The sequence below is a fragment of the Odocoileus virginianus genome, chromosome 3, assembly GCF_023699985.2.
Source record: "Odocoileus virginianus isolate 20LAN1187 ecotype Illinois chromosome 3, Ovbor_1.2, whole genome shotgun sequence".
Classification (NCBI taxonomy): domain Eukaryota; kingdom Metazoa; phylum Chordata; class Mammalia; order Artiodactyla; family Cervidae; genus Odocoileus; species Odocoileus virginianus.
Genome location: NC_069676.1, coordinates 41337517 through 41364325, shown reverse-complemented (window position 1 = coordinate 41364325; position 26809 = coordinate 41337517). Strand labels below are relative to the sequence as shown.

At 35.4% G+C, this 26809-nt stretch overlaps 1 protein-coding gene across 3 annotated transcripts in view; it reads left to right on the top strand.

Moving 5' to 3' along the window:
- The window catches only part of AFF4 (ALF transcription elongation factor 4), a 72228-nt gene extending 46237 nt beyond the window's left edge, over window positions 1–25991 (top strand). For all 3 annotated transcript variants that reach the window (XM_070465351.1, XM_020897584.2, XM_020897583.2), the window contains 16 exons: window positions 2324–2360; window positions 3653–3701; window positions 5877–5931; window positions 6393–6430; window positions 6832–6994; window positions 7467–8384; window positions 11281–11369; window positions 11973–12213; window positions 17272–17366; window positions 17941–18004; window positions 18107–18243; window positions 18491–18562; window positions 20192–20285; window positions 21042–21085; window positions 22063–22283; window positions 24842–25991. In XM_070465351.1, coding sequence (XP_070321452.1) covers window positions 2324–2360; window positions 3653–3701; window positions 5877–5931; window positions 6393–6430; window positions 6832–6994; window positions 7467–8384; window positions 11281–11369; window positions 11973–12213; window positions 17272–17366; window positions 17941–18004; window positions 18107–18243; window positions 18491–18562; window positions 20192–20285; window positions 21042–21085; window positions 22063–22283; window positions 24842–24969 — 2445 coding nt within the window. In that variant the 3' untranslated portion in view covers window positions 24970–25991. The remainder of the gene's footprint in view (window positions 1–2323; window positions 2361–3652; window positions 3702–5876; window positions 5932–6392; window positions 6431–6831; window positions 6995–7466; window positions 8385–11280; window positions 11370–11972; window positions 12214–17271; window positions 17367–17940; window positions 18005–18106; window positions 18244–18490; window positions 18563–20191; window positions 20286–21041; window positions 21086–22062; window positions 22284–24841) is intronic.
- Window positions 25992–26809: the final 818 nt, after the last annotated feature.

Sequence of the window (26809 nt, the reverse complement as noted above, 5' to 3'; positions counted from 1 at the left end):
CACCTCCAAGGGAAGCTCCCTACCATTTATTTAGCTATCAACCTTTTTCTTTCTGTTCCCCTCCCAGTTCAATCCTGCCCAACCAATATGTCCTCTGTATTGATTTCCCCTTTCTGGACATTTCATGTAAATGAAATCATATCATATATTGCATATCTCTTGCAACTGGATTCTTTCTCTTCACATAATGTTCAAGGTTCTTCCAAGTTGTAGCATGTATCAGTTCCTTCATTCTTTTTTATGGTCAAATAATAATCCATTGTTTAGATGTAGATCATTTTGTTTATACATTCATCACCTGTTGGAGGGCTAGTGGCTTAGACAGTTAAGAATCTGCCTGCAATGCAGGAGACCCAGGTTTGATCCCTGGGTTGGGAAGATCCCTTGGAGAAGGAAATGGCAACCTATACCGGTATTCTTGCCTGGAGAATCCCAGGGACAGAGGAGCCTGGTGGGCTGCAGTCCATGGAGTCACAAAGAGTCGGACATGACTGAGTGTCTAACACAACAACAGCTGATGGAAATTTGGGTTGTTTTGGGCTTTTGGCTACTATGACTAATACTTCTGTAAACCTTTGGGCACAATTTTTTGTGTGGACATGTTTTCATTTCACTTGGTTATATACCTGGGGCAGAATTGCTGGATCATGTTGTAACTCTTATGTTTAATTATCTGAGGAACTGCCAGAATGCTTTCCAAAGCAGCTAGATGTACCATTTAGTATTTCCTATTAGGCTTTCAGTTTCTCCACATTCTTACCAACACTGCAGTTGTCTTTTTGATTCTAGTCATCTTAGTGGGTGTGAAATGATATCTCATTGTCAGTTCGATTTGCATTTCCTGCCAGTGACAAATGAAGTCAAACATCTTTTCATATGCTTTCTAGTCACATTTCTTGGGAAAATGTATAGTCAGATCCTTTACCCATTTTTTTCCATTGGGTTACCTGACTTTCAGCATTGAGTTATAATAGCTTTTTGTATATTGTAGATACCAGTCTCTTTTCAGATATATGATTTGCAAATATTTTCTCCTCAATTTGTGTGTTGTCTTTTCACCTTCTTGATGGTTTCCTTTGAAGCACAAAAGTTCTTAATTTTAATGAAATCCAGTTTATCTATTTCTTTCATGTCATGTGCTTTTGGTGTCATATATAAGAATTCTTTGCCAAATCCAAGGTTATTAAGATTTGGCACTGCATTTTCTCTAAGAGTTTGTAGTTTTGTCTCTTAGATTTAGGTCTTCGATCTATTCCAGGTTAATTTTTTTTTTTATATTGTCTGTGGTAAGGATCCGACTTCATTATTTTGCATATGACTATTCACTTGTCCTAGCACCTTTTGTTGAAGTGTTCTTTCTGTGTTGGATGGTCTTCACACCCTTGTTGAAAATCAGTTGACTGTTGGTGTAGGTTTAAAGCATTTTTAAACAGCAAAACTATATTTTAGCTTTGATACTGTTTGGATTTCTCTTTCACAGGTAATTCTGTCATTCTTAGAAGATTATACTTATTTTTAAGTAAGCTTTTGAAGAGATTAGGGATGTTTGTGTAATCTTAGTGTACTGCACTGTGTACCACAGACTTAACCTAGAAAAATGTACAACTTGCACTTGTGAAACAGCTGTTCTTGTCTTGAAAGTTGAGTTTGAAAAGTTTCTTTCCTGGATATTTTGGCTTTTTTTTTAACTGATCCTTGCTGAGTGCCAGGCACAGTGCTAGTGTAGGGCTTACAAAGAAGTATGTAAAATGAGTATGGGAGATCTCTTCCTGAGGTTGCTAATTATAAGATACTGGGAGTGGGCGGGGGGGGGGGGGGGGGTGCAGTAAAATGACATGGGAATAACTGAAGGGGTCACTAGTCCATAATAGTGGTATGTTTTGAGTAAATATAGTTTGCACAACTATCTTCATTTTAATACATCATTATTAGTATTCTTTAAAAAATAACATTTTCTTAAGACCAAGAATTAAATTAGGATATGAGTGCCAAAGATGCTGCTAAAAACAAATGATAAAGAAAGACTGTTACATAGATTGGTACTTTTCTTTATTAAGCTCTGGGAAGCTCTACTACTGACCATTGAATTGGTGAAGCTGATCAGATGGGATCATTAAATTCTTTCAGTTTTTTTTTTTTTCTTTTATGCATTCTTTTTTTGTTTTTTGTTTTTCTTTTGCTTTTGTCTTTTATGCATTCTTAGTAACTCAACAGACTCTTCCATTGAATTCGTTGGAAATGAGTAGTTTAATGTGAAGTATTTTTCTCTAATGAACCTTTTTCTCTTAATGTCACTATATAATTTTATGTCCCTTTTTCTCAGGAGTCTCAGCAGTCCAGTTTTGGCCCTGGAGAACAAAGTGAGTATTTCTTTTCCTCTTGGTTTTATATTAAGCTGTTTATTTCATTTCTTGTGGTCACATCATATGTTTCTTTAATAATTCTTTTGTGTATCTTATCTCAGTATTTATGATCTGATGATTAGTAATGGGTTGAACTGAATCTTAGCTTAAAAAATGAAGAATTATAAATCACTTGATATCAAAATAAGCTATTTTTATTAAGTATTTGAACTAGTAGTTCAGAGCTCATGAGTTCAGTTTGATGGCCACCTCATATCCCCAAGAGCCATTCAATTATTTCTGGGTCTTTTTAGCTGGGAAGAAAGTCTGATGTCTGCTACAAAGTCCCTGTCTACCTCCACTGTCTTGGCCTCTCAGAAGAACTTGAGGGGAAGATAGCTATGGGGAATTTCATTGTGGTTCCACGAGTTGATGGCTGTATGAATTGGTAGTGGTAAGGTCAGGAACCTTGCAAATGTCTGGACTTCACCATAAAGCTCTCTAAAAACAAACAAATGTTCTTTTGCCAAGAGCAGTAACTTCTCAGGTATATTTACTCTGGTAATAAGCTGTTTTGAGAGGTTAAAATGTGGAGCTTTTTTAGTCCTTAGTTTGTTGACTTTAGTGATCTTAAAGCAGAGGTCCATTTTAAGGTTAACAAATCTTATGTACCTATTTCTTTGTTCTGTCTTAAAGCTACAGATAGGAAAAAAGGACCCAACATTGTAGATACATAGTAAATAACTAACTGTAGGCCAGAAAGTATTCATTTTCTCTTAAAATCGACTGAATGACTGTCACATTTTTTTTTTTAATATCAGTATAAAGCTCTAGTTCACTCTTTTTTAAAAACAAAAATGTGTTATATTGTTGAAACTATCCTAATGTATTTATCTAGTCCCCTGTAGATGGGCATTGGTTTCCAGTTTTGCTGTTGTAAACCATGCTATAATAAACTGTGTGAGTGTTTATTTCTGTGTATGTATTCCTCCAGATGTACTTGTAGTGTAAATTCATTTCCTTTTAACTGCTAGGTCAGTGGATATGTGCATTTACAGTATTGGTAAGATAATATTATCAAATTGCCCTCCAGAAAGATTGTATGAATTTACAGTCCTGCCAATAACATGTGACATGCCTGTTTGCACCAGTATTTCATATTATGTACATTAAAGTGTTACCGATTTGATTGATGAAGAATTATATCCCATTGTTTTTATTTATATTTCTTTGAGGTTATATAGATAGACATTTTAAAATATGAATAGCCATACTATAGTTGCTGATGTCTGCATTCTTTTTTGATCCAGAAAGATATAATCCTTCTTCTAAAACTTCAAATGCACACCAGTCTAAATCGTAAGTTTAATGTTTGTCTTTTTTTTGCTCAAAGTCTAACTTGTAGTATCTGGCTATCTAGAACACTTAGAAATATGTGTTTAATCTTTTAAGGCACAGGTAGACAAACTTTTATGTAAAAGACCAGATAGTGAAATAGTTTATTAGACTTTAGGGTCCAGATGGTTTCTGTCTCAGCTACTCAACTTTGCTGTTGTACCATAAAAGCAGCCAGAGACTATGGGTGCGGTTATGTTCCAGTTGAAACTTTCTTTACAAAACAGGCCTAGATTTGGCTTGTGGGACCATAGTTTACCTACCCCTGCTCTATGATTACACTTTTTTCTTATCTTTCAGAAGTGTTTGTGTTGATAGTTTGTTTAAAAAAACAAACCAAAAAAAAAAAGTGGATAAAATACAGGATTCTTCTTAGTAAAGCCCTCCATTTGACCACAAAATTTAGAATATTAAAGCAGCATAGTTCATACTGTCTGTGTTGTTTTCCTACTTTTATTTTATAGATAGACCCAGAAATGTGTATCAAAATGTAGTAGAGTGGTATATTGGACGATAATAAATTCCAACTTAAAGAATGAATTTACTGCTGAATTCCTGAGACCACAAGTTAATCCAGTGATTGAAACAAAATTCTAAAGAAAGTGAATAACCAGTATAACCACAGTCTATACTGATAACCTTAGTCTCTTCAGCTGAACATAGTGGGAATTGAGAATGAAAATATATGAATACAAGTAATTTCACCTGACTGCTGAAAATTTCAAATTATGTAAATTCCTGTTTATAATATTTATTCATGTGCAGAAAACCGATGGGAGCTTACCATATATGTGCAGATAACTTTGGTTTCTGAGGGAACAAGAGCATCCAGTACCTTAAGCAGTATGGTAAAAGCTTTGACATGTTCACATGGGTTAACAGGTTCATTGACCTGCCATTATTAAATCATAAGGGCTGAGAGAATTCAGAGTAAGTACATTTCTTTATAGGAAATCAGTCATAGAGATGTACTGAGACCTGGACCAAAAGAAGACCTTTCTACTTGTCCCACTTATTTGGTCATCCTTAGAACAGATTTCATAGTTCTATAATTATCTGGTTACTTTGTATCAAGGTGGTGGTTTATGTGAAACTCTGAATTTGGGATCAGATTTAGAAACAGGTTAAGCTTTGAGGGGAGAGTATTAGTAGTAGGAGGAGTGAAAGAAGATTTCCTTTCCATTGATTGAAGACTGTCAGGAAATTTTGAGAAGAAAGGTAATGTAACTAGTGGTGATAGAAATCAAACATTTTCTAGTTTTCCCTAAGGTTTGTGTTAATTTTTCCTTTCTTATAAAAAGGCAAGGAGTGTTTTATGATTCATTACTCAGTTTTTAATTTTGATTTTGATTCTGTGGCCTTAAGGAAAATATAAATCTGTAATTTTACTTTTAAATTAATAGTTGATTTGAATTTTGATTAAGAAAGATTTGGACCGTGGATTTATTATATATTATATATATAATAATTATATATTTTTTATATATATATACATTTTATATATATAACTCGAGTTGTTTTTAATTCATACATGGTTATTTCTCTTGTATAACCAAGGTTCTTACCCAAAATTGGACATCTGCAAAGAGCACTCATCTTTCATAGCAAGGCATTTACAAACTAGCACTTTGTGTGTTCTGGTTTTCACAATTACCCAAGTGTACATATCTCTTCATAAAACACTGGGGATAGTGAAAGAGAATTGCTGATGCTTTCATTTTATCTCCCTTCTTTTTGAGAGTCATATTCCTTTAGTGGACTATTGGGTATGAGTATGATAATTTGTTTTAATAATGAATGAGTTTGTATATATGCAATTAGAGTAAAATTAGAGATAATGAGTATAAGAGTTTGTGGAAGGTAACTTTTATTTAATTAGAAAAGAAAGATGAATATTTTACTTATGGAAAAGTTAGAGCTTCCAAAATTGAAATTGTTAAATTTCATCTTTCCCAGTTTTTTATTCTGGATATAAAGCAAACCAGACAGAGTAAGACTTACTGGGTCTTTTCTTTATTTTGCAGTTAAATCTTTGGCTACCACAGTGATTATTTCTAGAATTATTGTTGAATATCTAATACTCTGCTATGCCATGATGAAATTCCCAAAATAATCATTCTCTTTGCCTTTTCCTTCTAGTATGTTAAAAGATGACTTAAAACTAAGCAGCAGTGAAGACAGTGATGGGGAACAGGTGTGTCTACTTATGATTTACTAGTTTCATACAGTGTTTGTTTTTATTCTATTTTACAAGAATTATAATTGAATAATATATTTATGATCCATATATTTAAAATAAGTTCATTCCTGCTTTTCTGACACTGGAATATTATAGTTTTCCACTCTGTCTTTAAACCTCCATTTTTTTCCCTTATTTTTTTAAAAAAATGGCTTTTCCTTATTACTTACCATATATCAGAACATCCTCATGAAGCATGAGATTGTTGACAAGAAGAACTATTAACACAGCTTTTAATCTTATCCTGGCAGTTTGTTTTTATTCAGGTAAAAACAGTATTTCATAAATGTTAAGTGACCATTGATGCATATATTAGAGAAGGAAGTTTTTCTATTAAGATTTCACATATTGTTCACATTAAGCAGATAAAGTACTATTTATTCATTTATAGATTTCCTCTCATGTTTTAATTTTAGGATTGTGATAAGACAATGCCAAGGAGTACACCAGGAAGGTAGGCATCCTTTTATTTTTTGTTTTATTTAGAGTGGAAGGGTCAATCTGATAACAGTGTGTAGTGATAGAGTAATTGACCTTATAAAGTAAATATTATTACAACTCTGTAAATTCATTAAAAATCATTGTGAATTGTGTGTTTAAAATAAATGAATTTTAGAGTATTTTGTACCCCAGTAAAGCTTTTTTAAAGGTGAGTACTAATGGCTAATGCTGCATTTCAGAAACTTTTTAGGGAAGTATTTATTTCATTTATAATAAAGTTCTAGAATCATAGAATTTGAAGAGCTTAACAAATAGTAAACATTTTAAATAAAGTGTAGTGTCAACTTTGAATGCTTACCTGTTGTCATTCTTAAAAAAAATCTTTTTGTCTTTTATATTTTTTATGTCTTTTAGTAACTCTGAACCTTCACACCATAATAGTGAAGGGGCAGATAACTCCAGGGATGATTCTAGCAGCCACAGTGGATCTGAAAGCAGCTCTGGATCTGACTCAGAGAGTGAAAGTAGTTCCAGTGACAGTGAGGCAAATGAGCCATCCCAGAGTGCATCTCCTGAGGTGAGAGGGAGGCAAGAGGGTCCCTTCCGTAGGCACTCTGAAGGCCCCTGGTGATGCCCAGTATTTACTCTGAGCTTTACTTTTGTTTCAGCCTGGTGACTCATGTTATTTAGTTATGGTGAAAAGAAGTCTTAAACAGTATAAATTCACTGTAGCTTGATAAAATGTGGTTTAAAATCTCTATTGGTGCGTACATCGTTTGTTTGCTTTCTGGAATTAAATGTACTGTATGGATTCCTGACAGGTCTATTTAGTATTTAAAGGCTATATATATAATAATTAGCTTATATTCTCATTCAAGTGATTAGAGCTATTATTATTTTTAGCCTTTTGCTTTGGTTCAGTTAGAACTATGAAAAACAAATGCTTTTGTGTTGGTGTTAGGCATTGTGTTTTTTCCTCTTCCTTGAGATTATAAAGAAAGGAGAAAGTTTCAGTTCTGAAAAAGCATACTTCTTTCTCTGTTTTTCAGCCTGAACCACCTCCCACAAATAAATGGCAACTTGATAACTGGCTGAATAAAGTAAATCCACATAAAGTGTCACCAGCTTCTTCCGTAGACAGTAATATCCCATCATCTCAAGGCTATAAAAAGGAAGGCCGAGAACAGGGAACAGGGAATAGCTACACGGATCCAGGTGGTCCTAAAGAAACAAGTTCTGCTACTCCTGGACGAGACTCCAAAACTGTCCAAAAGGGATCAGAAAGTGGGCGTGGGAGGCAAAAGTCTCCTGCCCAGAGTGACAGCACAGCTCAGAGGAGAACTGTAGGAAAAAAACAACCCAAAAAGACTGAGAAGGCAGCTGCTGAAGAGCCCCGTGGAGGCCTGAAGATAGAGAGTGAAACTCCAGTGGACATGACTACCAGCCTGCCCTCCAGCAGACACAAAGCAGCCACCAAAGGCTCAAGAAAACCCAATATAAAAAAGGAGTCCAAATCTTCCCCTCGACCTTCAGCAGAGAAAAAGAAATATAAGTCAACAAGTAAATCTTCCCAGAAATCAAGGGAAATTATAGAAACAGATACCTCATCCTCAGATTCCGATGAAAGTGAGAGCCTTCCTCCTTCCTCACAAACTCCTAAGTACCCTGAGAGTAATAGGACTCCCGTTAAACCCTCCTCAGTGGAGGAAGAAGATAGCTTTTTTCGACAACGAATGTTCTCTCCTATGGAAGAGAAGGAACTTCTTTCACCCCTCAGTGAGCCTGATGACAGGTATCCACTTATTGTGAAGATTGACCTGAATCTCTTGACTAGAATACCAGGAAAGCCTTACAAAGAAACAGAGCCACCCAAGGGGGAAAAGAAAAATGTGCCAGAAAAGCACACAAGAGAGGCTCAGAAACAAGCCTCAGAAAAAGTTTCCAACAAAGGCAAGAGGAAACATAAGGTTTGTAATGGGGTTTTTTTTTTGTTCTTGTTGTTGTTGTTGTTGTTGTGTGAACATTATCCTCTAAAATGCAGTGGAAATCTCATTAAGCCAAAAACTAGCTAGTTGATTCATAGCTATGAGGGAAAATAGAGGTGAGCCTAAAGCTCTGATGAGGCAACAGACACAAGAGTCTCTTGAGGACCACTGTGCCTCTCCCTGTCTCCTTTAGTAAAGAATTATAGTTTCTAATCAGATAAGAAATGAACCAGTGCATCTGTTCATAGTGTGTGCTGGCCAGTGTAGAGGTGAGAACAAAGCAGAGATTGCAAACTGGCCTTTACAGCATCCTTACAGTTTTGGTTTTAAATATCTTTAATTGGGATATGTACTCTCCAGGTACTTCATAACACTTTCTTCTCTCTTATATCCAGACCAAGTCACATGTTTTAGATTACAAATTCCAGCTAGTAAATTGACTCACCAATTTTAACATGTCCTTAAGAATTTCACCAATCCATCGTAGCTGTGCCACAGCTTTTCTGCTTTGCAAGTTCAGAATTAAAAACATTTGTTGGCACATAGCCAGCTCTCATCCCTAAATAATTCCACGATAATTTGGATTTACAGACAAAGCTTGGTGTATACTTTTAAGGTCAGCTTTTTTTAGACCCAGGAAATGTGAAAATTCATAGATATCTGTGATTGGAAGATAAAGGACGTATAACGGAGCTGAAAAACTTACATATAGAGACAAATTTTTTGGAAAGAAAGAAGTGTGATCTCTCAACTTTAGTGAGACATCTTTAGAGGAGCGTACATTTTACTAATTTGTATTGAAGAATAGTATAATTTCCCTTGATACACATGTGTGAATGAGATTATAAGATATTGAAAACATGAGCAGGTGAATGGGATACCAGGTGGACTCAGAACAAAATCCCAGTCCCAGTTGACCTTGAGAGTCTCATGTGGGAAGACAGGAGGAGCATTTTCTTGAAATGAGCCTGCGGTTTTCCCTCTTTTTTCCTTAAAACCACAGTACTGTGTGCTGTTGCTGATGTATTTGGACAAATGAGAGTAACACTCCTTTTTTTTTGCGTCTTCAAAAATTGAAGATTTTTTAAAATTTGAATTCCTAGAAAACTGAAGCTTCCTACTTTCAGTACTATAGCTAAGAGCTTCCATTATTGTAGTAAAGGGATGCCTTATTCAACTGGTAAACTCTTTAGGGCTGCTGGATTCTAGAGCCTACAGCCTCAGATTGCTGAACTTAGTTATGGGATTTTATATTATTCTGTATAATTCATAGAAATATGAAATAAGACCTTGTATGTGAGAGATTCTGCTCCTTAAAAAAAAATGTTTCTTATGGAATTAAAAAAATGGTTCTTTTATCTTTAAAAAGGTGTTACAAATTCTTTGTAAACTTTTTCAGACATTTAAAATATAATATACCGAGTAAATTTTACTCTTGTTTAAAATTTTACAATATACATAACTTGTAATAAAAAAATCCCCTTCTCCTCTAAAAGGAGTGTCCCATATCTCCTTTGGAGAAGGAAATGGCAACCCACTCCAGTATTCTTGCCTGGAGAATCCCATGGACAGAGGAGCCTGGTGGGCTACAGTCCACGGGGTCGCCAAGAGTCGAACACGATTGAGTGACTCAGCATATCTCCTTACCTCCCCCACATCTCATCGGCATATATTCCTCACAAGTTTTTTTATATCAATACCTGTAAATGAAATTTTGATTTTATAAAATGTATATCACCAGGAAACTTGGTGATGATTATTTTTTTCCCCCAAAATGCCATACAACTTGCAGGTTCTTAGTTCCCAGGCCCCAACAGTGAAAGCTCTGAGTCCTAACCACTGGACTACCAGGGTATTTTCCAGTGATGATTTTTGAGATTTGTTGCTTTGGTAAAATTATTCTTGAAGATAAAGCAGATAATACTGAGAAAGAGACCAGCCAAGGATAATGAAAGATGTGGATTCCTTTTTCTCATGTTCTCTCATGTCCAACTTTAATCATTTGTATATGGGAACAAATTCTTTCATATGGCAGGATGTTTGCAATATCTGTGCCCTGATATTTAAGTCAGTAGGAAAACTTAAATTCCCCAAGCATAGTAGCTTGGTGATTATAGACAGGCCCATAGCTTTTGTTTCAGCAAAAAAGTTTTTCAAAGATCTTTAGTCTTGGCTAAAAGCAAAAAGATGGACAGTAACAAGTGTTGGTGAAGATGTAAAGAATGACAGTGCCTGTGGGAATGTAAAGTGATGTAGCCACCTTGGGACATAGTTTAGCAGTTCCTCAAAAAGTAAATAGACAGTATTACCTTATGACTCAGCAATTTCCTTCCTACGTATATACCCAAGAACATTGATAACATGTCCACACAAAAACCTATACTTGAGTGCTCACTTCAGCAGCACATATACTAAAAAAATCTATACTTGAAAAGTAGGAAAAGTTCAAATGATGAATGGATAAATAAAATGTGGCATATCCATACAATGGAATATATTCATTCATTAAAAAGAAATAAAATATTGACAAAGAATCTTACAACACAAATGAATTTTTTTTAACACAGATGAATTTTTTGGTATGTGAATTATATCTTAATTATCTCATCCCCCCTCCTCAAATCATTAGGCTGAAAAGATGCCATCTAAAAGACTGTTTCAGCATTTCAGCTCTTCATATCTAAAATAGGAGACTTCTTCTCAGACTTAAAAACCTAATTTATTTAACACTGTTTAAATGAGTTCTTTCACTTCACATTTATCTTCTTTCTGAAGTATATCAGAGATTAACTGTTTGAGGGTGACTAGCACTGAAAACTGAAATTAGATGAATAAAAATCAAAACCTAACTGCTTTGTTTTTCCTGTTTTTCATCCAGAATGAAGATGATAACCGAGCCAATGAGAGCAAGAAACCTAAAACAGAGGATAAGAATATGGCAGGCCACAAGCCATCCAGCAACAAAGAGTATGTCTGCAAAACATGTAACATGTGTGTTGATCTATGTGGGTTATTTGCTGCTGGTTACTTTCTAATGTGTTCTTAGAATATTCCATTTAGTATGTATATGTTATACATTTCTGTACACAGTCATATACCAAATAGTGGGAGGTTTTGCTTTTAGTTAATTGGGATGAAAAGCAAGATTCAGTCACTTTATCTCTCTTTTTAGGAGAATAGGAAGTATTCATAGGATAAGAATTAAAGTAAAGCTTTACCACTTTCAGGCTGGATGGCAAGCTTATGTGTAGCTGCAGGAGACATAAGAGCATTAGTATCTTCATTCACCATTCCTCTTTTTGTTCTTTTATTCAGTCACTATTGAATACTTGTGTATGACAGACCAAGGTTTAGGCACTGAATATACAACCATAATGGGGAGGAAACACTGGAAAAGATATCTGCCCTCGTGAAATTTATAGTTTTATTTTGTTTTATAGAAATCATATGTTCTAACATTCAAATAGGGAAAACCGAATTTGTCTTGAAATCAGGCAAAGTCAAATGAGAAAAGTCCATCACTCTTACATGACTGTGTGGAGAAATGAGGGCATTTGTTTGGTTTGGCAGGTCATCTAAACAGAGTGCTGCTAAAGAAAAAGATTTATTGCCTTCTCCTGCTGGGCCTGTTCCTTCAAAAGATCCAAAAACAGAGCATGGCTCTCGGAAGAGGACTATTAGCCAGTCTTCTTCCTTAAAGTCAAGTAATAACAGCAACAAGGAAAATAGTGGCAGCAGCAAAAACAGTTCCTCCACATCAAAGCAGAAGAGGACTGAAGGGAAGACTTCCAGTAGCTCTAAGGAAGTCAAGGTAAGGCACTGGGGGACCCGAGCCTTTTGAAAAAAATCTCCTTGCCGTGTGACTTCTCCAAGGTGACTATGCTTTGAAAATTTTGTAAACATCTTACTAATCATACAGACCTGTTCATTTTTACTCTCAAAGTGTCAGTCTGATAATAAACTTGTGCTGTGATCTGAGACCATGAAAGGAATGAAATCATCTGGACACATGCATATTAGTTAAGGTAGAAATTGGAAAAGTTGGTTTTCCATAATTGGAAAAGTTGGTTATGGAAGAACAGTTGATTATGATCAAATTTATAAATAACTCCAGTTGTTCTGATTGGGTTCTTGTCTATGGTTTTAAATTATCTTTGGATCATTTAGAGTTAGATTTTACAGGCTAGTTATACTACATAAAGTGCTAAAGCAACCATTTGGCTTCATGAAGAAGAAAAATATTCTTTAGCTGAGCTAGCACTGGAATTGGCCCTAGAGCATGGTCATCAGTTGGGGAATATTCTTAATGTTTGTGGGTGCATAACTAGATCAGAGAAGCTTTTTCAAGGCTATACTTAGGCTCTAATCCTGAATTTGTTTATCAGGTTTTTTCATTGCTTTTTAAAGTGATCTGATCAGGAGCAAACTCCCTGACAAAATTAAGAAAATACCTAGATTTTTAAGTGTATAATTTACTGCATTACTTTGTGACTTAAAATAAGCAACTGTTTAACAGTTGAAAAAATTGACAAAGGCAGTTAGTTGTGCTTATTAAATGTGGTGATTAAATCTTTTAAATTTTGAGGTAATTTAAATTGTGGACAATGTCTCAAATTGAAATATACCGAAGGCTTTTTCTCCAGCTGGACCACTTCCATAGCAGTTTAGATAGTGTCCTTGAGGAACCTCTTCTGTGGGCCTCCTTCACTGACCCAGTTCTCTGTTTCCCTGCTGGCTGGCTCTTTCTCCATATCCCATCCTTGAACTGTAGGATTTGAGACCTGTATGCTTCTTCTTTTAAACCTCTTCTCTTTCTTCCTTTCTTTTTAAAATGCATTCATTAAGTGAGCTCTTCTGCTCATTTGGTTTCTGTTATCTCATAGGTAAAATTCAATGTCTATGTCTCTTTTGTCAGCTTCTTGAAAGCAGGGATTTGTGTCTCACTTGTTTGCACTTTATCCAGTGTTTAACTTACTGGATAAAATTAGATAATATGAAAAAACAAAATTACATATAATTTTTACTTTGTTTCTCTAGATATTTGCTGATGCCAAATTTTTGAAATATGTTGGCATAAATTTTGTTCAGTATAGTCTTTTTTTTTTTTTTTTTTTTTTTTAGTTCTACCACTTTATTGCTACCAACCCATCTCCCTCCACCCTCGAGCACACATGCTAGGTCATGTGACCCCATGGACTTCAGCCCGCCAGGCTCCTCTGTCCATGGACTTTTCCAGGCAAGAATACTGGAGTGGGTTGCCATTTCCTTCTCCTTGTCTTTTATTTTTAGTATCTTTAATATTGCTTCTTATATTGTCTTTTATTTTTAATTTTAGTTTTCTGTACTGTCTTTCTCTTTTCTTTCATCAATTTCATCAGAGGCTTATCACTTTTACTTGTCTTCTTTAAAAAAACAGCCTTTCTTTGTCTTTATTCACTATAGTTTATTTTTGTTTTCTATATCATTAACTTAAACTCTTTATATAATTTTCTCTTATGCCTTTTTGTTTTGCTGTTCTGTTTATTAACTTTTAAAGATGAATACTAAGCTTGTTTTTCAAAATTAATTGTAAGCCCTTTTTCTCTAATATTCAAATTTAAACAGTTAGACTATGTATTTTCCTCTAATTACTGCTTTAGCTGCATCTTCAAGACTTGGTATATAGTATTTTTATAACTCAGTTCAAAATGTTTTTTAATTTCTTGTGTGATTCCATCTTTGATCCAAGAGTTACTTAAGTGTGTTACTCAGTTTCCAAACATACAGAGATTTTCTGGTTGTCTTTTGATTAGTACCTTGTAGAAGGGTCTAGAAAGTGATCCGCATGCAGTGATCTTTTGAAATTTGTTGAGTTGCTTTGTAAAACAGCGTAGTTTATGGTAGATTTTTGTAATGAAAAGACTGTGTCTTCCACATGAATTAGAGACAGCAAGCTGTGTAATTCGGTTAGATTAATGATATTTTCACACCTTTTGTATGCTGACTGATTTTTTTAGTCCTTTTCTATCAGTTTTTTTAATTAGTTGAGATAAAGTTGGTATATAACATTGTATTAGTTTCAGGTGTACAACAGAATGATTTCCTATTATGTATATATTGCAAAAACTTACTCAACCACAGTAAGTCTAGTTACCTTTTCTTACCACACACATAATTTTTCTTTATTTTCAGAAACTTCAGTTTTCCTTCAATAAATTTAAACTTAGGCACTTATATTTAAGTTGGTGCAAACATAATTAAGGTTTTTGCATTGTTGAAATTTGCCATTTGATATTGGAATACATTCTTAAATAAATATGATTATGTTATACATTATTTTAATGCACACTTCTCACTAAGTTTTTTTGCTAGTGACTTTTATTACTTGCTATTCATTTTAAACTTATTTTATACTATGGAAATGATCTTGGAAAAAAATCAAATTCAGGTGATTTTCCTATTTGAGTTCAAAATGGGTGGTAAAGTAGCAGAGACAACTCGCAACATCAACAATGCATTTGACCCTGAAACTGCTGATGAATGTACAGTGCAGTGGTGGTTCAAAAAGTTTTGTGAAGGAGATGAGAGCCTTGAAGATAAGCGAGTGGCCAGCCATCAGAAGTTGACAACGACAGGCTGAGAGCCATCATTGAAGCTGATCCTCTTACAACACAGAAGATTGGCGAAGAACTCAACGTCAGCCGTTCTACAGTCATTTGTCATTTGAAGCAAATTATGGAGGAGAAAAAGCTTGATAAGTGGGTGGCTTGTAAGCTGAAAATCAAAAAAATCATCGTTTTGAAGTGTCATCTCTTTTCTGCCCAACAACAACGAACCATTTCTCAATCAGATGCAATGAAAAGTGAATTTTATACAACAACTAGCAGCAGCAGTGATTGGACCAATAAGAAGCTCCAAAGCACTTCTCAAAGCCAAACTTGCACCAAAAAAAGTCATGGTGATTGTTTAGTGGTCTGCTGCCAGTCTGATGCACTATAGCTTCCTAAATCCCGGCAAAACTATTAACATCTGAGAAGTATGCTCAGCAAATTGATGAGATGCACCAAAAACTGCAATGCCTGCAGCTAACATTGGTTAACAGAAAGGGTCCAATTCTCCATGACAGCACGCAACTGCACATTGAACAACCAGCGCTTCAAAAGTTGAACAAATTGGGCTACGAAGTTTTGCCTCATCTGCCATATTCACCTTATCTCTTGCCAACAGACTACCACTTCTTCAAGCATCTCAACAACTTTTTGCAGGGGAGATGTTTCCACAGCCAGTAGGATGCAGAAAATGCTTTCCAAGAGTTCGTGGAATCCCAAAGCGTGGGTTTTTTTTACTACAGGAATAGACAAACTTATTTCTCATTGGCAAGAACATGTTGACTATAATGGTTCCTATTTTGATTAATAAAGATATGTTTGAGCCTAGTTGTGATGATTTAAAATTCGTGGTCTGAAACCACAATTACTTCTGTGCCAACCTTAATAGATCTGTTTATAAAACACAGGGGGAAAGCTGTCCAAGTAAAGTTAGATTGCAGTAGTATTCAGGAAGCCGTTTGGTAAATGTGCAGATTTTACCATAAAGAGTTTAGTATTTTTTCAAATCTCAGGGCTTTTATTTTCATTCTTGAAGAAAGCTATAATAGGTGGAACTTGAAAGGACTCTTACAAGAAAAGAAAAAAAAAAATGGCTACATGGTTTCTTTTAAACAGAAGTAATAAAAATATATATATTGTTGGGTTTTCTGATGTTGAGACATTTATGAATTCGTAGGATAAATTCTACTTATTTATGGTTTTTTTAATGGGAAAAAAAATGTGTATTCAATGTATTGAAGATAGGACCGGAGGGGAAGCTGTTGGAAGGACAGGATCATAGCCCTTGTGTTAAAGGTCTCTGTTGATAGGAGACAGAATGGACATGTTGATAGGAGGCAGAATAAAACTTAAGAAAGTGTCCAGGCTTTTGAAATCTGACAGATCTGGACTTAAAACCCAAATTCCAGGAATACTACTTAAAAGCTGTTTGGACTTGGGCAAGTTGCTCACCTTCCTTGAGGCTACTTTTTATTCTGTCCTGATAGCAGTACATGTTTCATAGGGCCGTTAAAGGGTTAATGATTATGCTAAGTACTTGGTTAACTTAGTGCCTAGTAAGTAGTAAGTGTTAGATGTTGTCATTGTTTTCATTGGCCAGTTATTACCAGTAAATTTTGTCTGAAGTAATAGATTTGTGTATTCCTTAAGTTTTTACAAGTGTCAGTGTCATTGCTTCCCACATGGTAGACCCCTAATAGAAGGCTCTTGAGAGTCCCTTCGACTGCAGGAGATCCAGCCAGTCCATCCTAAAGGAGATTGGTCCTGGGTTGTTCATTGGAAGGACTGATGTTGAAGCTGAAACTCTAGTACTTTGGCCACCTGATGTGAAGAGCTGACTCACTGCAAAAGACCCTGATGCTGGGAAAGATTGGGGGCAGGAGGAGAAGGGGACGATAGAGGATGAGATGGTTGGATGGCATCACCGACTCAATGGACATGGGTTTGGGTGGACTCCGGGAGTTGGTGATGGACAGGAGGCCTGGCATGCTGTGGTTCATGGGGTCGCAAAGAGTCAGACACAACTGAGTGGCTGAACTGAAGTGAATATTATAAAGAATATTCTTGGTTATTTTAAATGGGCTCATTCCATAAAAAGGACATTTACATTATGAAATTTAAAATTTTTATAGCAAGAGAATTAACTACCACAGACAATGGAATTTTGTTTGCTTTTTAACCACGGGCTAAGGAATACTTTTATTTTTATTTTAATTTCATAGTTTTCATAGTTTTAATTTCATAGTTTTAAATGTGGTTTTTGTTTTTCTTTTTCTGGTCAGGAAAAGGCTCCAAATAATTCTTCTAACTGTCCTCCATCTACACCAACTCCTGATGCTTCTAAGCCTCGGAGAACGAAGCTTGCCTTTGATGACAGGTAAGATAAATAAGATTTTTTATGCATTTAACAAATCATTTCAGTCAGTGTATACGAAATTCATTTTAATGCCTGTCAGTGACCAGAAGAATTGGTTGTATTGTGATATTGTTGTATTGTGATATTGTGACAGAATATTCAGATTTTTAATTTTAAGGTACCCTCAAGTCCAAGTATTGCTCCTTTTAATTTAATTTACCTTCATGATTCTCATGGGGAATGTGAATAATATACCTTCCAGTAGTCCACCTTTGCTGACTTTACTGTTTAAAGGCTTTCTTAAGTAAAACAGTGTAGGTTTAAAATAAAGACTGTCTCAAATAAGTAAGTAATGTAGGGGTTTTTTTCCCTCCCTTTTGATAAAGGTTATTTTTCCTACCTACATTCTGTTTACTCTCAATCTTTCAAATGATTTATGCTCTTAACCTAATAGAAACATTTGTCAGGGAAAAAATTAATCAAATGTTTATTAATAGTTCATTTTCTTGAGGACATGAAAACTGAGGGCTATAAAACTAATATTATCTTATGAAAATATTTCCCATTTTACTTAAAATAAAAATTTACATTGCAGAAGTTATTCAGCAGACCATTACTTACAAGAAGCAAAAAAGCTAAAGCACAATGCAGATGCATTGGTATGTAAATATTTATATATTTAATCAAATTAACTTAAATCTTCATTTGTTCTCGTAGCACATTAGTGTGGCTCTCATTTACCTTTATTCTCCTTTCTTCAGTCTGATAGGTTTGAGAAAGCTGTATACTATCTTGATGCTGTGGTATCTTTCATTGAATGTGGGAATGCATTAGAGAAAAATGCTCAGGAATCCAAATCCCCATTCCTTATGTATTCAGAAACGGTGGAGCTTATCAAGTAAGTGGGGAAACTTGCCACATTGTTGGCAATAATATTTCTCTGTTCCTTCTTGGAAAGGATTAATGTATAAAATAATAGCTAAAGAAGATCCTTAATCCTTTATTGTCCTTGGATAAGGAGAAGTAGACACTTTAGTGGGTATTTTTGTCTTTAAGTTTGATTCTAATGTTTAGAGGACTGAGGAGGTCATAAAACAGATGAATTATTATATTGTGTGTCCTTTGTTTCTTCTCTTATCTCACAGATACACTATGAAGCTAAAGAATTACTTGGCACCAGATGCTACAGCTGCAGATAAAAGACTTACAGTGCTTTGGTAAGTGTTGTATGTTAGCCTCTGCTAGATGACAAAGCAATTTCGTAAGGAACTGTACTGTGTTCTTCTGAGAGTTGTCCTTGAATCAGCCTTCCATAACCCAGTCATAAATCTATTCTTGATGGGTCAAGAAGAAAACAACAGAATTCCTACTGAAAATTTTTAGTTGTTGTGAGCCTCACCTCCATTGCCCTCTTGATAAAAGCCTTGGTAGAGGGAGACTGATATTAGAACTTTCTATTAAGTGATCACTTTTTTAGGCTTTTTTTTTTTTGGATTTGACTACAGTTTACTTTTTTTTTTTTTTTTACTCTAAGGCTTCTATTGTGTATTTCAGTAAAGATGGACACTGTAAAAAATCCAGGCTCTTCTTTTGGTATCCTCTCCCTCCATTTACATATACATATACCTTACCTTTGGGGCTTCCCTGGCAGCTCAGCAGTAAAGAATCTACCTGCAATGCAGGAGTCGCAGGAGATGGGGATTCAATCCCCAGGTCAGGAAGATCCCCTAAAGGAGGGCATGGCAACCCATTCCAGTATTTTTGCCTGGAGAATCTCATGAATAGAGGAATCTCGTGGGCTATAGTCTATAGGGCTGCAAAGTTAGGCACAACTAAAACGACTTCGCACGCACGCATACCTTACCTCAGGTAGCAAACATCTAGCTTGCTCAGAATAAGGAAATGGCTTGCTTGCTTATCCCCAGAGAGAGCGTTTATCTATCATGGTTATTTACTTTACCTGGCACTGGGTTTAACAACTGGGAGAGCAGCTGTAGAAAAAAAACTGGCACAGTCCTCTATTTGTCATGGAGTCTAGGGTATAGAGTGAAGAGACAAAAATTAATCAAATAACCACACAAGTACGTGAATTAAGTACTTTGAAGGAAAAGTTTATATAACTCTAAAGGTAAACTTAGTCCTCAGGTAGAGGAAACATTTACAAAGGCTGGATAGTGGAAAGAACCCAGAAACCTTGAGTCAGGAAACTAAAAGACCCAGGAGAAATAAGTGAAAGTGACTGGAGAGGTAAGCAGTGACGACCGTGCAGGGCCTTTGTAAGCCATGTTGGTTTTACATATGTTACTTCAGAGTTGTAATATTTACAATTGAGTTCCTAGTTTTGTTGCTTTAGATTATTTTTAGTTTGATGTAGAGATTATGCTCTGAAGTTTTTTGGGGGCAGGGAGTTGAGGGGAGGGGTGGCTGTGCCATATGGCTTATATAGGATCTTAGTTTCCTGACCAGGGATTAAATCCGGACCACAACAGAGAAAGATGAAGCACTGAATCCTAACCACTGTATGGCCAGGAAATTCCCCCGCAATGATTTTTTAGTCCCTATGTTATAAATGACACGTTGGTGTCCTGGGGCTGAGGTTTTGATTTTTGAATATCAACAAATAGGAGGCTAGTCCTAGGTCTCTTCCTCTTCCTTTCCCTCCCTAGGTTGTGTACCGTAATAAGATCACATCTTTTGGTTTTGCCTAAGACTTAGTGTCATTGACCTTATGCCATGGTCTGCTCACATGAATCACTTGTGTACTCTGGCTAAATGTGAACCTTGTCTATGCAATGTGGCCAGAGTCTGTTGTCCTGGTAAATAAACTGTCCTTTTCCATTGGCTAGCCTGCGATGCCAGTCTTTGCTGTACCTGAGGCTCTTCAAACTGAAGAAAGAAACTGCTCTGAAATACTCAAAGACGCTGACAGAGCATCTGAAGGTAAGTGCACAGTAGGAGTATCTGTTTCCCAGGAGACAAAATTTGTAAAGTCTCCTATTCCCACCTCAGAAGTGTCCTCATGTTTTTCCTGCCAGAAGAAAGGAAGAGCTACTATTTGGGAACTTTCAAATAGTTTGAGGTTTAAAATGCACACATATCTGACTGTGGAACCTATGTAGCCTTATACAGTAGCTCTTAGTAATATTTCAATGTATATAATCTATTTTTATCACAAAACCTAATGTTTTTTCATGATAGCCCTACATAAGTCTTCCTAAAATTCTGCCCTGATAATGACTCGGAATGCTTTAATAGCTTAGCATTGTCTTCAGGGTCAAGTGAAAGATTCTTACTCTCACCTCCAAGTCCCTCAAGATCGATCTCTCTCCCACTGTCCCTCTTTCTTTTCTGAAGTTTACTCCAGGTAAATTGTCTGGGTCATATACACTCTCTTGTGTACAGCTTTTGTACATAGGATGACTTGCCTTGCTCTATGCCTTCTCCCCTCTTCTTTATCCATCTGAATGTTACTCATTCTTTGTCTCTCCCTTTTCAGTCTTCCAGAACACCCCAGCTCTTATCTAAATAACTTCCTTCTGTTGCACATTTCTACATTCACACACACATTTTGGTTTCTTAAGATCAGTACTGGCCCAATGCTTTTGAATATATTTATTATATCATAAATAAATATTACTTCATAAATTACTTTTTTGTTTGTTTTTTTTAATTAAGTACATTCTCTTTTCTCCATAGAATTCTTATAATAATTCTCAAGCACCATCACCAGGCTTGGGAAGGTAGGTAAATTTTATTATGTAAAATTTTATGTGACAAGTTTATTTTTATGTGAAAGTGGAATGGGTTTGGCCACTTTCCAAAAAAGGTATTTTTTTGTGAAAGTGAAAGTCGCTCGGTCATGTCCAACTCTTTGTAACCCCATGGACTGTAGCTTGCCAGGCTCCTCTGTCCATGCAATTCTCCAGGCCAGAATACTGAAGTGGGTAGCCATTCGCTTCTCCAGGGGATCTTCCCAACCCAGGGATCGAACCCAGGTCTCCCACATTTCAGGCAGATTCTTTACCATTATCATTTTTTTTTTAAGTTTAAAATATCTTAAACATGCTCTTAGAAAGATTAGAGAAGGAACATTTCACCTGTAGAAGTCTTGAGTTTTTTTTATTTCCAACTCCTCAACCTTTCTCAGCTTGATTTCTGTGGCTAGTTGAAGTTTTATCACCTTGCACTTATCTTTGTTCATGTCTGGACACTGCCAAAATAATAACAGTGGCATGAGTTTGGTTTGTCCTCCATTCCCACATCACTTCCATCCCACTCACCCACAGAAAGGATGAAAAATACCATGAAATCTCGTGTTGTTAATCCACTCAGCTTTCTATAAAAACAAATGGAAAGTGCCTAATTATATGCCCAGATAGGTGGAAAGTGTGTTGAGCTGAGAGTGAGATGACTTAACTTCTAAGTCTTGAAATAGCTCTTACCAAAGTATATGACTTCCTCACTTCTTTCCCATCTTTTGTACTGTTGCCATTGGTTAAACCAAAGAGTCTTGATAAAATGATAACTCAAAATAAACACTATAGTGAGCTAAGTATTTATTTAAAAGAACTTGTACTTCTTTGGAAGTACAGTTCCCTTTTAGTTTAAAAGAACCTTTAAATTTTAAAAGCCTTCCTGTAGGAGGAGCCAGGTGTACATTAATTTCCTCACATTCATCATTTTCTATATGAATAAACTTCTGTTTTTCTGTGTGTAGCAAAGCTGTTGGGATGCCTTCCCCTGTTTCTCCAAAGCTGTCACCAGGCAATTCAGGAAATTATTCTTCTGGAGCCAGTAGTGCTTCAGCAAGTGGTTCTTCAGTGACCATTCCACAGAGGATCCACCACATGGCAGCCAGCTATGTTCAGGTTACATCCAACTTCCTCTTTGCCACTGAAATTTGGGACCAAGCCGAACAGCTTTCCAAAGAGCAAAAAGGTAAGGAGGTCTCTGGAGAGACTCTGAAGGATGGAATTAAAAAGAGCTTTTATGGAATAGTTAAATTAAGTGTCTGTTGTACATTTAGTTTATTATCTAGTCTAGAGTTAATGACAGTCAGTTTGCTGATCTCCATTGCTTATCAGTCATGTAAATGTACTGAATTTTGTCAAAAAAAAATACCTTGCACTCTAGTGGTGACACAAACTAAACAAAAAATAGTTTTGGTCTAAGACAAATATGCCTTTGTTCAGCCACATTTAATTGCAGCTTATACTATAAAAGTAATAAAATGTATATTCCGTCCTGGGATGGTTAAGGTAAATTTGGCTATTGGCATAGGATTATATCCAGACATCTTATACATATGAGGTATCTAATATATAAGAAAACATGTTCGTACTGGATTTTTAAAGACATATTGGAAGAAACTTAGGTGATAAAAGAGACTGTAAAATGAATAGCCTTCTGTCTAGCATTCTTTAATATTAGGTCATTGCACCTTGTTATCTCCCAAACTAAGAATATCAAGAATTAGGAAGTATTAAAGATCTTTGAAAAAGTACAGAATAAACACTTTAGTAGATGTTTTTTTTTAACAAATATGTGTATATAGCATCTATTCAGGCAGCTCCTTTGTAGAAAACTTAAAGTAGCCAATCAGGCAAGTATACTTTTGTCACAGAGTATATTTAAATATAATGCTTATAGCATCAGATGAAAATGAAAAATTCTGATCCCTAAAGAGGGGTAATGGTGGGAGGAAGGTTGTGTTTTTAAATACCTGATTTGTTTTTAAAATTTTAAATACTGTCAGTACAACTCAGGAAAGGTTACAAGATGAAATTCTTAAGTTATCCCTACATTACATTCTTCTCCCTGATGCCAGTTTTCTAGCATCATTTTTCCTTTCCTTTCCCTTCATCTCTCCATTCCTCCCTCCCTTTCCTTCTTCCTTCCCCTACTATTGTTTACATTCTTACTTGCCTGCCTGCCTACCTACATATTTTAAATGCTAATTTTCAAACACTGACTAAAGGAAAGAGAATGGTATAATGAACCCATGTACCTTTTACTCAACTTCAGTTTCAGCAATATAACATTTTGCTAATCTTGTTTTCTTTTCCCCCCACCATCTCTCCTCATCACCCCCCCCCATCATATTTTTCTTTACCCTGGTATATTTTAAAGCTAACTCCTTTATGTCTTCTAAGACATAATCTCTCCTTAGATTGCCTATTGTTTGAAATATGCCTTTTTTCTTTAAGTAATTGGGTTTGTTTCAAACAGGTTCCAGACATTTATTGATCAGTTTCTTAAGTATCTTCCACTCTTCTATTTCTTTGGAGGGGAGGGACATCCCATTGATATCAAGGAGAAACTGTACCATAGAATGCATCAAATTCTGGATTTTGCTGATTACTTCCTCATGGTATTGTTTAGCTTGTTCTTCTGTCCCCCTCATTCATACTGATAGTTATATCTTGAGACTTGATTAGAGTCAAGTTCATTATTTTAGGTAAGAACTTTTCATAGGTGGTACTCTATATTTCCTATTAAATCATATTATGAATTATATAATGGTTATTCCTTTTTTATTCTTAGTAGTATTTGACCATTCAGCTGGTGTTGGCCTGATTCAGTTTGATGTAAACTTTAAAATTTTAAGCTATTTAACTTAGGCTTTTAGCATCCATTGATGATTATCACCTATATGTGTTATTCCATTAGGAAATAGAAAATTCATCAGGAATTTATTAGCTGGAGTTAAATAAAGGAAATCCTTTTCTCCTCAACTGTTTGATGACTTCTTATCTTATATATGTATACTAACGTCTTTATTATCAATGTGCATATAAAAACTGTCCTCACTGAGTCCTACATCCCTCTGTTTTCTCCCAGAATGGTGTTGGGATCAAATGTTAGGATACTGTTATTCTTTCTTCTTCTCTACACCCTGCCTTACATACACATCAGTCTGATTTTGTTGACATAGAAAGAATCATGTCATTTCTATCTCTTACATTTTTAAACTACTGTTTAAAACATGAGATTCAGTTCATAAAAGTTTCATGGCATGATTACAGCAGAAAGATCGGGCACAGGCTATTGTAAGTATCTAACTTCACAGGGGCTCTTATAGGAGAAACTTGCAGATAACAACATTCTGCTTTTTCATACCACTTGCTTCTTATACAAAAACTGTTCACAGAGAATGTTTTGAGTAATAGTATAGTGTCAATATCTTGTATAATTAGGTCTCCATTTTAATCATGTTTGCTTTGTAGTAGCAATTTCCATCGGTGACATTTTGTTTATATGTGTAACTCTTAATTCCTGACCATATAGTCTTTTTAAAATGTTTTGTGACTTAGGGAAAAAATATAACTTGATTGACTATGGGATGATTTGTTCTAAAGCATGAACAGTTACCATTTTAGTGCAGAAGGAAATGTTTTTTACTTGATATGAATAGTTTTTTACAGTCTAGACTAAAAACTTTAAAGCACTGATTGAAAAGAGTGTACATCATTTAATGAGTGTTTTTGATTTTCTAGAATTCTTTGCTGAACTGGATAAAGTAATGGGCCCTCTCATCTTTAATGCAAGCATCATGACAGACCTAGTTCGTTACACCCGGCAGGGACTGCACTGGCTTCGCCAGGATGCCAAGTTGATATCCTGAACTGAACACAATCTCGTTGCCTCTGATTTTCTCCACAACACTGTGTCATGTCATGAAGGAAAACTGCCATAACACACCACCTAGTTGACACTAAGAATGAGGAATGGTTTTCTCTTCCCTGGTTCCTGCATTTTTTTTTTTTATAACCCAAAGTCATGTCATTTGACCCTCCAGTATTCCCAATATGAAAAGTTATTTAAATGCTTTTAAATCTGCAGCATGTTGATAGTTGGTTTCAATGAACTATAATAATGAAATTTCAGTTGCAGTTCATTACTAATTTGTTGAAATTCTATTTATTTTAATTTCCTTAAGTTCCCAGATTGGGGCTAGTTTAAAACTTAGTTATTTCTGCCTATAAATTTACTCTGTTGAATATTTTATGTAAATTTAATGTAGACTTTATTTATATACTTTGGGAGCTTTGTTACCTAAAAGTAATGTCTTTTTGTGGTAGCTCTTCTAAGAGTAAGAGTTGGTTTATCTAGGATATGGACATGTTCTTTCTACACCTACTATCTGATATTACTTCAGATCTTAAGTACAATTTTATTATTGCAGAATTTATACTTAGTACAATATTAAGGATATACTTCTACACATGGAAAATCACTTAAATATGAGAAGATGGCAGTCTACGTGAATGTAAAGTGATATGTTTCTGATTTGGTATGCATTATTTCAAGAACTGTGAACATGTGTTAATAACACTATAGCAATCACAAGGTGACTGTAACTTGCATTTAATGCATTACAAAAGAGGGCAGGTAAACTTTCTAGGAGAAGCATATCATGTGAAGGGTTTCATAAAAGGACAATCTTGAACCTTATGGATTTTATTAAATCATATGTTTGATTGTTGTTGTTACTAATAATTTGACACTTAGCTGAAACAGAATAAGTTACGTTGAACAAAGGATGATCCAACTCCTGAGGGTTGCCGCCTATATCTCTTTCATTGATGATGTTTGTAGGGTAAAAATCTGACTTCAGAATTTTAATTAAAAAAATTTTTTCCCACACTAGATTGTGATGCTCTGGTAGGAGCATGCGGTGACTGATGTAAAATGGCCTGGAGCTTTGGTGTGTGTGCTTTTTGCTATACAACTTAGGGTTCTAATGCCTGATATAGAAATGATGAATTTCACCTTTTAAACCTATCTTATGTTTACTACCTTTGTATTTTGAAAGCCTTCATCAATGATATATGTTTCTGATGGGATCAGAAAATTCGCACTAGAAAAGTACCTAACTTGGTTCAATGTGAGCTCTCTTGGGAAGGGGAGGGGAGCAGGGGTAGAGCTTAATAAGCCAGCTCTGTTAAGAGTTGTATATCAAGTACCTTTCCCTTATAAGGTGCAGATAGGAGTTAAAGGTGAGAGATATACCTTCTGTCTTTTGTTTTAGTTCCCCTATCATGTCTGGTGTGCCTTAAATCTTACCTTTAAATGAAGACTCTATGGATTGTTTACAGATGAAGTTTTACACTAGGAGCAGATCACCCATATGGTTGGTCTTCTGTAGTAATAATGTTAAATTCTCTTTCCTTTTCAGTTGTCCTTTAGGGTCACATAAAGATTAATTCTTTCAGAAAAGCTAATGCTTTGTACATGACTTAGTCTAACCTATTGGGTAATGCTGCTTCAAAAAATAGTTTGTCCTCCCAATTCCAAAAATGAATCCATCCAATCAGAAAAAAGGATTGCCCTGTTATTTATAGATGATTGCTAAGGTTTGAAATGAGAAAGAAGAGATAGAAAATCTCTAAGCCCAGTGGTGTAGTGGCCCCTCTGTGTCTGAATCTACACTTATGAAGCTAGTTAACTTTTCTTGTCCTGTG